At 53.7% G+C, this 14,180-nt stretch overlaps 1 protein-coding gene across 4 annotated transcripts; it reads left to right on the plus strand.

The window, feature by feature from the left end:
- Positions 1 to 1,916: 1,916 nt before the first annotated feature.
- Positions 1,917 to 13,946, plus strand: LOC309885849 (aldehyde dehydrogenase family 3 member A2-like). Of its 4 annotated transcripts, none has more exons than XM_082776190.1 (11): positions 1,917 to 2,199; positions 8,398 to 8,629; positions 8,735 to 8,820; positions 9,149 to 9,357; positions 9,478 to 9,595; positions 9,726 to 9,867; positions 9,962 to 10,128; positions 10,598 to 10,697; positions 11,524 to 11,759; positions 12,719 to 12,842; positions 13,168 to 13,946. In XM_082776190.1, the coding sequence occupies exons 1-10, from the start codon at positions 2,038 to 2,040 to the stop codon at positions 12,794 to 12,796; spliced, it is 1,530 nt and encodes a 509-aa protein (XP_082632316.1). In that variant the 5' UTR covers positions 1,917 to 2,037; the 3' UTR covers positions 12,797 to 12,842; positions 13,168 to 13,946. The 4 variants fall into 4 exon arrangements, with proteins under 4 accessions (XP_082632316.1, XP_082632318.1, XP_082632315.1 ...); XM_082776189.1 differs by lacking the exon at positions 1,917 to 2,199 and adding an exon at positions 7,924 to 8,124; XM_082776191.1 differs by lacking the exons at positions 1,917 to 2,199; positions 12,719 to 12,842 and adding an exon at positions 7,924 to 8,124.
- The last annotated feature ends 234 nt before the right edge of the window (positions 13,947 to 14,180 follow it).

Below are 14,180 nucleotides of genomic sequence, written 5' to 3' on the forward strand. Positions count from 1 at the left end.
GAACTTGAAAGGATACTTGATGTACTGCTTTTCTAGTTCAACTCTAGCATCTACTCAAGAATGCCATGTTCTTCTGTACTTCTGTATTTTCACTTTCTCCTTAATGTGTAGAATTGACTGAGAAATATAAAATATAGTTTAATTCTGACATTTGCTGCTTTTTATATGCAAGATTAATTCTTGACCTTTCCTCTGATACAGAGGATGAAATCTAGTGGGTCTAACTCACAGCTGATTTATTACAAATTATTTAAGAAATGTTTTTCAGTTGAGATGTGAGTTGTTGGTCCTGGGACTCGCTAGGTTCTGCATTGCTCTTGCTACTTTATCCAGCAACATCAAGATATTCCCATTGTCACCTTATGGGTTCAGAGGCAGTAATTGTTGTGATCCATTGGTACCACAGCACAGTGCAGCATACAGTCCAGGGGCACTGAAAACAGAAGCTTTCTCCTTGGTGTAGATCAAGTAAAGCTGGACACTTGCTTTCAGAGCTTGTTGAGGCTTTGAAATTCAGACAGGCTGACTTGTGATCTGGCTTGTGACCTGCCTCATTTGACTCGTGTTGCTGCTTCTGTTTTTGTTTTGTTTGGTTTGGTTGTTTTTTAATTTTGATCCTTTGTCTTTTTGTCATTTGCTCTGAACTCTGCTTGTCACTGACTTTTTTTTTTTTTTTTTTGACTGTCCAACCTGAGCCATAACCCTAGCTGTGGCTTTTCAGTAGAACTGCATGTTTTGCTCCTCCTTTCTGTAGGTCAAGGAAGTATATCTCAGTAACCCTTCTCTTGAAGTCAGTTGGAGCCCAGTCTCCTTGACTCTTGGCACTGCTGCTTTGGACAAACACCTTTTTCAATAGCCTATTGTATGTGGCAGGCTCCCCCTCCCCTTCAGCTGAAAGCAAATGAAATGCCAGTGGTGCTGTTGAGTCTTGTTGCAGTCTTCGTGCCAATCATTTTCATTGTTTCTTTGTGGCTCTTTCACATTTTCCGTGCTCCAGCTATGTCTACAATGCAGCCCACAGACCACAGCTTTGTACTGCAGAGTATCTTGTTCTTGCAAATGTGAGATCAGCCGTAGCTTTCAAAACAAGTGATGCCATAAATGAACTGAGACACATTTATTCTTGTAGGTTCCTTAAAGCTCCTCCCTGTTGTTAGTTTTCTGCACTTGCTTTTTTTTATGGAGTGTTATTTGAGCTTTTGTATCTGCCTGGCTTGTTGTGCCACCACCCAGATGATGTAATTTAGGAGTAAACACTTGGAGCTGTACACAGGATACACATTTAAGTGGGAATTTAGGATTGCCAGCCTGGCTAAAAACTTGGTTATGTCAGGATGGTGTGTGAGCTAATAAAATATGTATAAAAGAGCTGCTTTATTCGGTGGACTCTTGAAAGCAAACGCTGCATATCTTATCCTGTAAGGCAAGGTCCTCCTTCAGCAGGTTCTACTGGCTGCTTTTGGGGAAGGGAATCAACAACGGTGCCTTGCTAGAGCTGACTGCAGGAGGGGAGCTGGAGCAAGAGGCTGCTAGGCAAGGAGGGAAGAGGGGCAGCAGCGCAGATTCTCAATCAAACCTCTCCTGCTGCTCTTTGCCTACTCCTGGCGATCAGAGAACCTCCGGCACTGCTTACCTCACGCTTCTCCTGCCGGTAATGCCTTTCCCAGAAACAGCTCCCACCTTCACTGCCTCCAGGCGGGGCCGCTGCCTTCCCCCGGCCGGGCACAGCCCCCGGGGACCCGGCACCGGCAGCACCGGGGGGCTCGGCCCCGACCGGGACCCTCCGGGGACTGCGGGCGCTGCCGCTGCGCCCCCTCCTCTGGGGCCTTTTCCCGCGAGTTTTGTCCCCAGGCCCCGCCCCCGAGCCCCAGGACCCGCCCCTAACGCACAGGCCACGCCCCCCGAGCCCCGCCCGCTGCTTCCATTCGCCGGGGACCGGGGAGCGGCTCCGGGGCTGGGTCCGTCCCGCATCAGGGGGTGCCGGGGGCTCGCAGGCACCCACGGGCAGGCTCCGGGTCCCCGCAGCGCCCAGCGGGCATGGAGAGGATGCAGCAGGTCGTGGGGAGGGCCAGGGCGGCCTTCAGCTCGGGACGGTGCCGCTCGCTGGAGTTCAGGCTGCAGCAGCTGAAGAACCTGGAGCGGATGGTGCGGGAGAAGGAGAAGGAGATCCTGGCGGCCCTGCAGTCGGATCTGCACAAGGTCTGTGCGCAGGGGCGGTTGGCAGCTGGGGGAAAAGTGGCACCCCTGGGTTGTCTCCTGATGGTTGAGTGGTGAAAGGGCGTGGGCTGGGAGGGGACTTAAAGACCATCCAGCTCCGACCCCCTGCCATGGGCAGGGTGGCACCCACGGGATCAGCATGGCCAGGACCTGGAATGGCACTTGTGCAGCTGGATGAGCTCAGTGGCCACCCATGGGTGCAGGAGGTGAGTGCCCGCTGTCAGCACCGTCAGTGAGCTGCCTGTTGTTGCAGTGTGGGCACAATGCGTACAGCCACGAGGTTATGGGAGTGCTGGTGGAGCTGGCCCTGGCCATGGAGAATTTGCCATCATGGGCAGCCCCTCAGCCGGTGAAGAAGAACCTGCTGACGATGCGGGACGAGGCGTACATCTACCCCGAGCCGCTGGGGGTGGTGCTGGTGATCGGTGCCTGGAACTACCCCTTCATGCTGGTTTTGCAGCCGCTGATCGGAGCTATTGCAGCAGGTGGGGACCTGCATGGGGTCTGGGTCTGTATGGGGGCCATGGGAGGTGAGAAGATTGCAAGGGTTGAGCAGCAGCACTGGGTTTGTCTCCTAGGCAATGCGGTGGTAGTGAAGCCGTCAGAGGTCAGTGAGCACACATCCCAGCTGTTGGCAGATCTCCTCCCCCAGTACCTGGATGAGGTGAGTGTTGTTTTGCACTGCACTCGTTGTTCCACGCCATCTCGTGGCTGCTCCAGTGCAGCTGCTCCAGACCAGAGGAACCCCAACATGCTCATATACCGCCAGGAGCTGAAGCATTGTCTGACATCTGTTGCCCTGTTCTAGAGAGGCTGTTCCACTTGCAGCACAGCTCTGCCGTACAATTTGCTCTCAGGAACTAAAAACATTCTCTAGGTGGGGAGAGAGAGCTGAGGAAGGGGAGAGCCTGGTGGTCACTCATGCTGTTGTCTGCAAAGTGAGGAAGAAGCTTGACAGCATGACTCAGCCCTGGCCTCCAACTCAGTTTCTTCCTAGTTTGTATGGGGCTGTGCAATCAGTGGAGTTTCATGTTGTTAGAAGGAGCCCAAGTTGCAGCCTAGCCCAAAAGCGAGTTTGCCTCATGGAGAGCTGCTCTCTGGATGTACTTGCTTTGAGTCAGGGTCGGTGTGAGGTTGTCGCTCATCCCTGCAGGAGCTGTACCCGGTGGTCACGGGAGGAGTGCCTGAGACAACGGAGCTGCTGACACAGAGATTCGACCACATCCTCTACACCGGGAACACTGCTGTGGGCAAAATCGTGATGGCAGCGGCTGCCAAGCACCTGACGCCCGTCACCCTGGAGCTGGGTGGGAAGAGCCCCTGCTACATCGACAAGGACTGCGACCTGGCCGTTGCCTGCAGGTCGGGCTGTCATGGGCCTGGGGAAGGGGCAGGAGGACGTGTCTGGGCTTCTGTGGGCTCATAGGTGACGGTGGGGTGGCAGTGGGGACTAGAAGGGGCTGAGTCTCCCTGTTGCTGTAGGTGGATAACGTGGGGGAAGTACATGAACTGTGGGCAAAACTGCATTGCCCCGGACTACATCCTGTGCGAGCCGTCCATCCAGAGCCAGGTGGTGGAGAACATTAAGGCGACTCTGCAGGTGAGCACAGAGGCTCTCGTGCTGTGGCCGCTGTCACCTCGGAGGTGTCAGTTTGTGACATGGTGGCTCTGTAGCCGCGTCCGTGCTGCAGGTGAGTGAAGGGCTTTGGTTCTGCTCTGGCCTTTGCCAGGAGTTCTACGGGGAAGATGTGAAGAAGTCTCCGGATTACGAGAGGATCGTCAACAAGCGCCACTTCAGGAGGATCGTGAGCCTGCTGGAAGGCCAGAAGATCGCGCACGGGGGAGAGACGGATGAGGCCTCCTGCTTCATAGGTAGCTGTGGCGCGTGGTGGGCAGAGGCCCTGTGGCGGACCCCATCTGTTGTGCTGCTGACCTCATGTCCTCTGTGCTTTTCTGCTTGCCTCAGCACCCACCATCCTGACGGACGTTTCTGCGGAGTCCAAGGTGATGGAGGAGGAGATCTTTGGGCCGGTGCTTCCGATTGTGTCAGTGAAGGGCGTGGACGAAGCCATTGAGTTCATCAACAGTCGGGAGAAGCCCCTTGCCCTCTATGTCTTCTCCAACGACAAGAAGGTGGGTCAGGGCTCTGTGTGGCTCGATGCTGGGTGCAGCCGTCCCAGGCCCGGCTTGGTGCTGGGCCCTGTTGGCTGCTGTGTGTGGGTGGGTTGCAGCTTTTGTGTCCTGTGGGACAGGTGTGTCCGCAGGGAGAGTTGCCAGAGCCCCCAGGGCACATGCTGAAGCACTCAGGATCTACATGGTGTTGTGAAACAGGGGTAGATAAAAGGCTGAATTTCCTGCTTGGAATCTAGGTCGCCATGCAGTGATCCTAGGGACTTTGAATGTTTTGCTGTGGAGGAGGGTTCTTGTGTTTCCAGCTTTTCCATTTCAAGTAGTCTTGTGTGGAGAGGGCTTGTCTGAGGTGTCAGCCAGAGAAAGTGAAAGTAAGGGCCTACTGTCGCATGGCTCCCTTCCCAGTGCTGATTGATGACGTCTGGTCTCTGCTGGGCCTTTGTAATTTTGTTGTTGTTTTTTCTTCTGTCAGGTAATCAAGAGAGTCATCTCAGAAACCTCCAGTGGGGGCGTTACTGGAAATGATGTCATCATGCATTACTTCCTCTCAACCTTACCCTTTGGTGGTGTTGGTGAGTTTCTGGGGCTCCTGAAGTGTTGTGACTTGGTGCTTGTGCCACAGCACTGCAGTGGTTGGCTTGTGCCCAGCTACTCCTGCGCCTGTCACATGTGAAGGGTCTTTGTATAGCAGGTCTCAGTAACAACTACAAATTCTACAAGTCTCTTAAGGGAGAGGAAACATGAGAGAATAAGAGAGGGAAGTATGTTTGGTATGTGTTGTTGGGAGGATTGAAGCACGTAGCATAGGCTAATGTGAAAGGTGTTTTCAAAGCATTAGTTGTGAACAGGGTGATCAGCAGTAACTGCTGGAGGGAGGGTGCAGATGGACACCTTAGAGACCGGGAAGTTCTGCAGAGAGGAAGGACACATCCTCCCTGCAGGAATATAGGGGAGAAGTTAAGCTTTGAAACTACAGCAAGCCAAAATGTGGATAGGTAACTTGCACTGCAGCTGGCCAGCAATGGAAACTTTCCTATGTTCCTGCTTGCCGTGCTGGTGGCCACAAGTAGCCAAAGGTTTGACTGGCACAGCCTGTGGTGTGACCTGGCCGGGTTGTGTGTCCCAGGGAACAGCGGGATGGGCGCCTACCACGGCAAGCACAGCTTTGAGACCTTCTCCCACCGCCGCGCCTGCTTGATCAAGGACCTGAAGATGGAGGGCATGAACAAACTCCGGTACCCGCCTGGCAGCCAGAAGAAGCTGGATTGGGCCAAGTTCTTCATTTTGAAGCGGTTTAGCAAGGTCTGAGTTGGACTGTCGTTGAAGTGATTTCTGTGAATTTCATGTTTGTGGCTCATTAGATATGAAAGATACCATGTGTAGGAGATGAACATTTATTGCAGCTTTTCAAACAGCAGGGCTATTAATAAGGCACCTTTCTGCCACATCTTTGTAGGCAAAGTTTCTGCTAGTTCAAAATGGGATTGATAATCATCAGTAGTGCCTGACATCTTTCTTGTATTGTACTGGAAAACGTGAATCTGGATGTTTAACTATTCATGTAATACCTAAACAGTCTGGGTAGATTTGTCATTTCACCAACTAATGAATTTCATAAAATTTTCTATATAACATAGAAAGAGAACAAGTGTCTCAATGGGCAATAAACCTTTGGTGTTGAGTGGGTTTTTTTGGCTTATGGTAGTACAGCAGGGCTGCAAGTCAGCATTATTTGTTTAGAAATGCTTGTCACAAGATAAGTTCTCACTCGGCGCCATTCCAGGAGACTCAGCTGGTATTTTGCAACACATAAAGCAACCTCAGCTTGTTTCTGGTCCACAGCTGGCTAAAAGATGCCCCTGCCAAGGCCAAGGGGCCATCTCCCAGGATGGCATCACGGTGCTGCTCTGTCACTCCTGTCAGTACAGAGGAGCCTCAGGTTTCTGTGAGGGCATGGCCCGGTAGCAGTCTTGGGCCCCAGGATGAGATGCAGGCTGCGATGTTTGCCTGCTCTGTGTGCTGCCAAGCACGAGCAGCGCTGCAGTGGAATGGAAATTCTTTGGCTGAAGGGGGAGAATTTTCAAGCAGGAGAGCAGACTGGAAAACGGCCACTGTGGAAAGCACAGGTAAGTAATGGTCTCGGTGTTCCTGCAGACACCCTCTTGTGGGTGTGCTCACTGCACACCGCAATGCTCTACTCCCAGAGTTCACAGACTCTTCCTCTGGCTGCAGTAGCACGAACCCCTTGTCTAATTTTTTTTTTGGACTCTCAGGCAGCACGGCACATGGACAGAGCTTCAACATAACCTGTGTGCAAGCGCACTAAATAGGATCAAGGAGAGCGTGTTCACAAGGTGTTGCTCCTATGAGAAAAGTTCCCACTTTTCCTCCTTGTGTTGTCTTGAGTGTAAGCCCAGCTCCTTTTCATCTATCACAGTGCAAAGGAGCCATCAAGCACAGCCTGGTTTTCTTTACATTGTGCCTGCTGCGTGCAAGTACGGGCAGTTGCTTATCACTCTTTTCCACCGCAGGCTGGTTACTGCTGAGGTTTGTGCAATCGCTTGTGAAATGTTCGTGTGCTGGCTGAGCCACAACCCGCAAGTTGTTTGCAAAGCCACCCAGCTGCAGGAAAGGCAGGCTTTGTGTCGGGGGGAGCGGCAGCTCAGGCACAGCATCTTGGGCTTAAGCTTGTGTCCTGCCCTTGGAGAGACACTGATCTGGGAAAACAGCGTGGAGCTGGAGCTGATGTGAGGGGAGCAGGGGTCCGGGGGGGCTGGGCGTAGATGCGGGGTGCCTGGGAGCTGCTGGGCAGCAAATGCTCTGCTGCAGCCCCATCTTGGGGGCATGAGCAGCTGGCTCCTGGCCCTGCATGGCAGCGAGGTGAGAGTGAGCAGGTGCAGAATTAGCTGGGCATGGTTTTGGCTGAGGAGCTTCACAATAATACATACGGCCTCTGTAGGAGTGTCAGGTATGCTGCCTGAGGAAGTGTGCCATCTGAGATGACAGTGAGTAACACCTCTGCACTAAGTTCCCAGTAACCCGCTGCAGTTCCTGGGAGTTGGTGCGGGACTGATTTCACGGGAATGAGCCTGACCTTGGGTCAGCGCCCTTCCCTGGATGTGTGACTCGCGTTCACCACATGAGAGCTGCCTCAAGGTTACGCTGCTCGCCGCTCAGCCCCCTGCTCTTGCTTCTTTTGCCCCCGTGCCCCCCACGTGTGATTTCAGGGCCCGGCTCTTCCTCGGCTGCCAGCGACCGCAGCCTCTGCGTCCCCCCGGAGCAGGGGGAGCTGGAAGGGCCCCACGGCTCAAGGCCGAGATGCCACGGCAGACAGGGGAGAGGCCGCCCCGTGCCACCTCCCCTGCTAGATAAGGGACCCGGCACGGGGGGACTTTGCCCCTGCCCCGGCGCTGCCGACGCACGACCGCGACCCGCGGGAAAAGCCGCGCTGGCCCCGCCCCCTGCAGCCAAAGCCCCGCCCCCATCGCTCTGAGCCCCGCCCCTCGCGCCGCTTCCATTCCGGGGCGGAGCGGCCGGGGAGGGAGGGACGGGGACAGGGGGCAGGGGACAAGGGGACACCGGCACTGCCCGCACGGCCCCGAGCAGGGAGCGGGCATGGAGAGGATGCAGCAGGTCGTGGGGAGGGCCAGGGCGGCCTTCAGCTCGGGACGGTGCCGCTCGCTGGAGTTCAGGCTGCAGCAGCTGAAGAACCTGGAGCGGATGGTGCGGGAGAAGGAGAAGGAGATCCTGGCGGCCCTGCAGTCAGATCTGCACAAGGTCTGTGCGCAGGGGCGGTTGGCAGCTGGGGGAAAAGCGGCAGCCCCTGGGCTTTATCTTGATCGTTGAGTGGTGAAAGGGCTTGGGCTGGGAGGGGGCTTAAAGACCATCCAGCTCCGACCCCCTGCCATGGGCAGGGTGGCACCCACGGGATCAGCATGGCGAGGACCCAGTGAACCTGGCCTTGAACGGCGCTTGTGCAGCTCAGTGAGCTCAGGGGCCACCCATGGGTGCCCGCTGTCAGCACTCTTTGCAAGCTGCCTGTCGTTGCAGAGCGGGCACAACGCGTACAGCCATGAGATCATGGGAGTACTGGGGGAGCTGGCCCTGGTCATGGAGAAGCTGCCATCCTGGGCAGCCCCTCAGCCGGTGAAGAAGAACCTGCTGACGATGCGGGACGAGGCGTACATCTACCCCGAGCCGCTGGGGGTGGTGCTGGTGATTGGGGCCTGGAACTACCCCTTCGTCCTGGTCATGCAGCCACTGATCGGGGCCATCGCAGCAGGTGGGGATCCACATGTGGCCCAGGTCCCCTGAGGGGTCTGTGTGGGGGCTGTGGGAGGTGAGAGGAGCACAAAGGTTGAGCAGCAGCACTGGGTTTGTGTCCTAGGCAATGCGGTGGTGGTGAAGCCGTCGGAGGTCAGTGAGCACACGTCCCAGCTGATTGCTGATATCCTCCCTCAGTACCTGGACCGGGTGAGTGCAGCTTTGCATAAGGTGTGTTGTTCGTCGTTATCTCTTCGCTGCCCCAGTGCAGCTGCCCCAGGCTAGGGGAGAGCCTGGTGGTCACCCATGCTGTAGGCTTCAAAGCATGGAAGCAGCTCCACAGCCGGACTCAGCCCTGGCCTCCAACTTAGTTTTTTCCTAGTTTGTATGGGGCTGTGCAATCAGTGGAGTTTCATGTTGTTAGAAGGAGCCCAGGTTGCAGCCTAGCCCAAAAGCGAGTTTGCCTCATGGAGAGCTGCTCTCTGGATGTACTTGCTTTGAGTCAGGGTCGGTGTGAGGTTGTTGCTCATCCCTGCAGGAGCTGTACCCGGTGGTCACAGGAGGAGTGCCTGAGACAACGGAGCTGCTGACACAGAGATTCGACCACATCCTGTACACTGGGAACACTGCCGTGGGCAAAATCGTGATGGCAGCGGCTGCCAAGCACCTGACGCCCGTCACCCTGGAGCTGGGTGGGAAGAGCCCCTGCTACATCGACAAGGACTGCGACCTGGCTGTTGCCTGCAGGTCAGGCTGTCATGGGCCTGGGGAAGGGGCAGGAGGACGTGTCTGGGCTTCTGTGGGCTCATAGGTGACGGTGGGGTGGCAGTGGGGACTAGAAGGGGCTGAGTCTCCCTGTTGCTGTAGGCGGATAACGTGGGGGAAGTACATGAACTGTGGGCAAACCTGCATTGCCCCGGACTACATCCTGTGCGAGCCGTCCATCCAGAGCCAGGTGGTGGAGAACATTAAGGCGACTCTGCAGGTGAGCACAGAGGCTCTCGTGCTGTGGCCGCTGTCACCTTGGAAGTGTCAGTTTGTGACATGGTGGCTCTGTAGCCGCGTCCGTGGTGCAGGTGAGTGAAGGGCTTTGGTTCTGCTCTGGCCTTTGCCAGGAGTTCTACGGGGAAGATGTGAAGAAGTCTCCGGATTACGAGAGGATCGTCAACAAGCGCCACTTCAGGAGGATCGTGAGCCTGCTGGAAGGCCAGAAGATCGCGCACGGGGGGGAGACGGATGAGGCCTCCTGCTTCATAGGTAGCTGTGGCATGTGGTGGGCAGAGGCCCTGTGGCGGACCCCATCTGTTGTGCTGCTGACCTCATGTCCTCTGTGCTTTTCTGCTTGCCTCAGCACCCACCATCCTGACGGACGTTTCTGCGGAGTCCAAGGTGATGGAGGAGGAGATCTTTGGGCCGGTGCTTCCGATTGTGTCAGTGAAGGGCGTGGACGAAGCCATTGAGTTCATCAACAGTCGGGAGAAGCCCCTTGCCCTCTATGTCTTCTCCAACGACAAGAAGGTGGGTCAGGGCTCTGTGCAGCTCGATGCTGGGTGCAGCCGTCCCAGGCCCGGCTTGGTGCTGGGCCCTGTTGGCTGCTGTGTGTGGGTGGGTTGCAGCTTTTGTGTCCTGTGGGACAGGTGTGTCCGCAGGGAGAGTTGCCAGAGCCCCCAGGGCACATGCTGAAGCACTCAGGATCTACATGGTGTTGTGAAACAGGGGTAGATAAAAGGCTGAATTTCCTGCTTGGAATCTAGGTCGCCATGCAGTGATCCTGGGGACTTTGAATGTTTTGCTGTGGAGGAGGGTTCTTGTGTTTCCAGCTTTTCCATTTCAAGTAGTCTTGTGTGGAGAGGGCTTGTCTGAGGTGTCAGCCAGAGAAAGTGAAAGTAAGGGCCTACTGTCGCATGGCTCCCTTCCCAGTGCTGATTGATGACGTCTGGTCTCTGCTGGGCCTTTGTAATTTTGTTGTTGTTTTTTCTTCTGTCAGGTAATCAAGAGAGTCATCTCAGAAACCTCCAGTGGGGGCGTTACTGGAAATGATGTTATCATGCATTTCTTCCTCTCAACCTTACCCTTTGGTGGTGTCGGTGAGTTTCTGGGGCTCCTGAAGTGTTGTGACTTGGTGCTTGTGCCACAGCACTGCAGTGGTTCGTGTGCCCGGTACTCTGAGTCTGTCACATGTGAAGGGCCTCTGTATAGCAGGTCTCAGTAACAACAACAAATCCTACAAGTCCCTTAGGAGAGGGGCCATGAGAGGGAAGTATGTTTGGTATGTGTTTTTGGGAGGATTGAAGCATTTAGTGCAGATTCATTTAATTTCTTTCTATTAGTTTTCCAGGAAGCTAGTTGAGCTTTCTAGAAAAGGGTTTGGATGTCACGATGCTCACAAACTGGTGGTGAGGCAGCAGCGTTCTTCTGCTGTGACCATCAAATGCTGTGTGGGGACTGAGAAGCAGAAGTGTACTCTGCCAGGGAGCTCAGGAGAAACCCTTTTCATACAGCATGGGTCGGGTCTCGGAGGCATGTGTGGCGTTTTGAGGGAGGGATCAAGATCCAGGGGAGTGCTGGGCATGGCTCAGACGCATAGGGAACAGCACCTACAGGGACACACTGAAATCCTGGAGTCTGTGCAGTCAAAGGAGGGTGAGGAAGATGAGAAATGGAGTGCAGGTGGACATCTTAGAGACTGAGAGGTTCTGTGGAGAGGAAGGACACAGCCCCCCAGCAGGAATATAGGGAAAAAGTTATGCTTTAGACCTGCAGCAAGCCAAACTGCGGGTAGATAACTTGCACTGCAGCTGGCCAGCAATGGAAACTTTCCTATGTTCCTGCTTGCCATGCTGGTGGCCACAGGTAGCCAAAGTCTTGGCCTGCCAAGCCTGTGGTGTGACCTGGCTTGGTTTTGTGTCCTAGGGAACAGCGGGATGGGTGCCTACCACGGCAAGCACAGCTTTGAGACCTTCTCCCACCGCCGCGCCTGCTTGATCAAGGACCTGAAGATGGAGGGCACAAACAAACTCCGGTACCCGCCTGGCAGCCAGAAGAAGCTGGATTGGGCCAAGTTCTTCGTTCTGAAGCGGTTTAACAAGGGCCACTTGGGACTGATCTTCTTGGCCCTGCTGGGGGTTGTGGCAGCAGTGGTGATAAAGGTGAGCTTTGGCTCTTTGCTCTCTACCCGAGTGCATGTGCAGTTCATCTTATCTGCTGCCAGTTTTGCAATTGCAGTCCTTTCTTAGAGCCTGGCCTGTTTGTTTTTTTTTGTCCTGACACGATATCTGGCCTATCTGAAATTACTAAAATCTGTTTTCACTCTTGCATATGATATCTAGAATAGGAATGTCCTTAGAGGAATTTCCTAGGTTTATGTACTATTTCTTGCTCTGCCCTGGGTGGTGACACCTCTGAGAAACTCCCTGCAGAGGTACACAGAGTTTGGTGTATTTTGGGCAGGTCTCTTAGGTTTGATTTCATTAGGTGTGACTTCAGCAGGGCAGTGCATAGGTGGGGCTGTGATATGAAGCTGGGGTCTGTGACAAGCTCTTGTTCATTGCCTGGTTGCAGCCCCTTTCTGACCTCAGCTCAGTTATTTATCTTTCCTCCCCTGTTTCCAGTTGGGTAATGAGGAAGGATTGGATGTCCTCACGTCTGTGCAGGAAGCAGAAGCCTGCTAGCAGCGGCTGGAGGACTCAGGATGCCTCCTGAGGTGGAGCAATAAGATCTGAAACTCCAAGCTTGCCTCACGTTGTTTCTCTGTGGCTGCAGACCAGGCGCTATGCATGCCTGTGTGGCTGCTCCTTGCAGAGCTCAGCTGAGCATCCTTCCTGGCCCTGCCCTGGGGATGTAGTAGCCTTAAGGGAGCAGCCATTGCTCAAAAAGGAGATGGCAGTTTGTTGTTCCGTGTTGTTACTGCTGTGAGGGGAGGTGCAGGAGCCCAACCAGCAGGAGGAAATCACTTTTCTCCACGTTTGAGTGCAGGAGGAAGTGCAAGAGCCAACAACTGGCTCAGGCCTTGCAGTAACAGCCAGGGAAGCAAGCCCTGCCTAGGTGAAAGACTTCTCAGTGAAGAGGGGGAACTCACAGCATCTTGAAATCATTTGGGTTTTCTCAGAGTCACCAGTCTGTGCTGAAGAGAAAAGCTCTCTTGATTGTGCTGGCTGTTCAGAGGCTGGGCTGGCTCAGTGGGTGATAAGGAGCAGCAGGTTTCAGAGCTCTGCTGTTGCTGTTACAGTGAGGTAGGCATCTTTTTCTTTTCCTGTGTGCAGACCTGGTTTGAAATTGGGCGAAGCTTTGTTAGAGTAGTGAATGTGGGGCTTGGAGAGGTTCCCCCTGGCACCAGAGAGCAATGCTTTCCCTGGCAGCAGTCAGAGCTCGTTCGTTGTCCAAGATAACCAGCAGTGTGTGCATGCCGTGGGGACAGGAGGCGAGTGAGCTGGTGCCAGTGACACCCTGGGGAAGCAGAAGGGAAGGAAGGGGCTTTGCTTCATGCTGTTCTAAAAAGACAAATGGTTTTGTTTCAACAACTTCATCACAGGACGGTGGTGTTTTTTGCTTTCACAGATGGCTTACTAGTGAAGAGAGGAGAAGACACCGTAACCCATGTGCAAGATATTCTGAGTGCTCACTTTGTGTCTGTTTCTTTAAGTCTTTTTTTTTTTTTTTTCCTTTTTTCCTTTTTGAGCTGGATTATTTCAGTGAGCTGTTGAGCACAAAGAGTAGCCCTGGGAAGGCACTAAACAGAGAGAAGCCTTGGACTCATGTTTACTAAAAGGCCGTAATGAAAGAAAGGGACCTTTGGGTACAAGCTCTCAAAAGGAGAACAGAAGAGCAAGAAACACCAGTACCTACCACCAGCCCGTGCCGTGCAGAGCACAGCTTCCAGGAACACACACCCTGTGTCTTACACCAAACTGCTTCGCTTCCTTCAGTGACAAACAGGAGCTCATGTTTCAGCTGTCGCTGGGCTGACGTTTTCCCTGCAGTTTTTGGGATGGTTGCTCTTCTGTCGTGCTCCAAACAGCCACCCTCTTGGTGACAAGTCTGAGGCTGTGCTCCTGCTGTGCTGGCTGATGATTTGTGCCCATAGTGAAGGTTATGAACAAACCAAGCTTGCCTTCTAATTGAGGTGAAATATTCCCAGGTCCCTATGAGCAAGAATCATCCGTAGCTGGTCAGGTAATGCAGGCTGCCACCCTTTTTGGGGCTCTGGTTTTCACCACGTGCCTCTTAACAATTATTTGACAATTAGAAGATAACAAAGAAGGTATATGCACTGCTCATATTTTACTAATAAGAATATCTTATGCTCGTACAAAAAAAAAAAACAAGAAACAAACAAACTTCGTGGTCTGTAGAGAGAAGTGGTAATCATGAAAAACCTGTTCCTGGTTGGAGTCTTTGAAGGGGAAACAATTACAGGAAGTGCGTGTACTCCTTTGTGTTTGAACTTCTGGGTCTGCTATAATCTTGCACTGGGTTATAACAGAGGACCTGTTCTAGCTTGGGGAGACAATACTGGAGAAATTTAAGATGAAAGGACTTAGTAAATGTTGTTTAAATAAAATTTAAAGTGA

This window comes from Aythya marila (genome assembly GCF_965140915.1).
Source record: "Aythya marila genome assembly, chromosome: 20".
Taxonomy (NCBI): Eukaryota; Metazoa; Chordata; class Aves; order Anseriformes; family Anatidae; genus Aythya; species Aythya marila.

What these genes read in the sequence shown, in the direction of transcription:
- LOC309885849 (XM_082776190.1), top strand. Translation starts at nt 2,038, where the DNA reads ATGGAGAGGATGCAGCAGGTCGTGGGGAGGGCCAGGGCGGCCTTCAGC. An exon ending in TGCAGTCGGATCTGCACAAG is followed by an intron (nt 2,200 to 8,397) that starts GTCTGTGCGCAG and finishes CTGTCGTTGCAG; the next exon opens with AGCGGGCACAACGCGTACAG. An exon ending in ACATTAAGGCGACTCTGCAG is followed by an intron (nt 9,596 to 9,725) that starts GTGAGCACAGAG and finishes GGCCTTTGCCAG; the next exon opens with GAGTTCTACGGGGAAGATGT.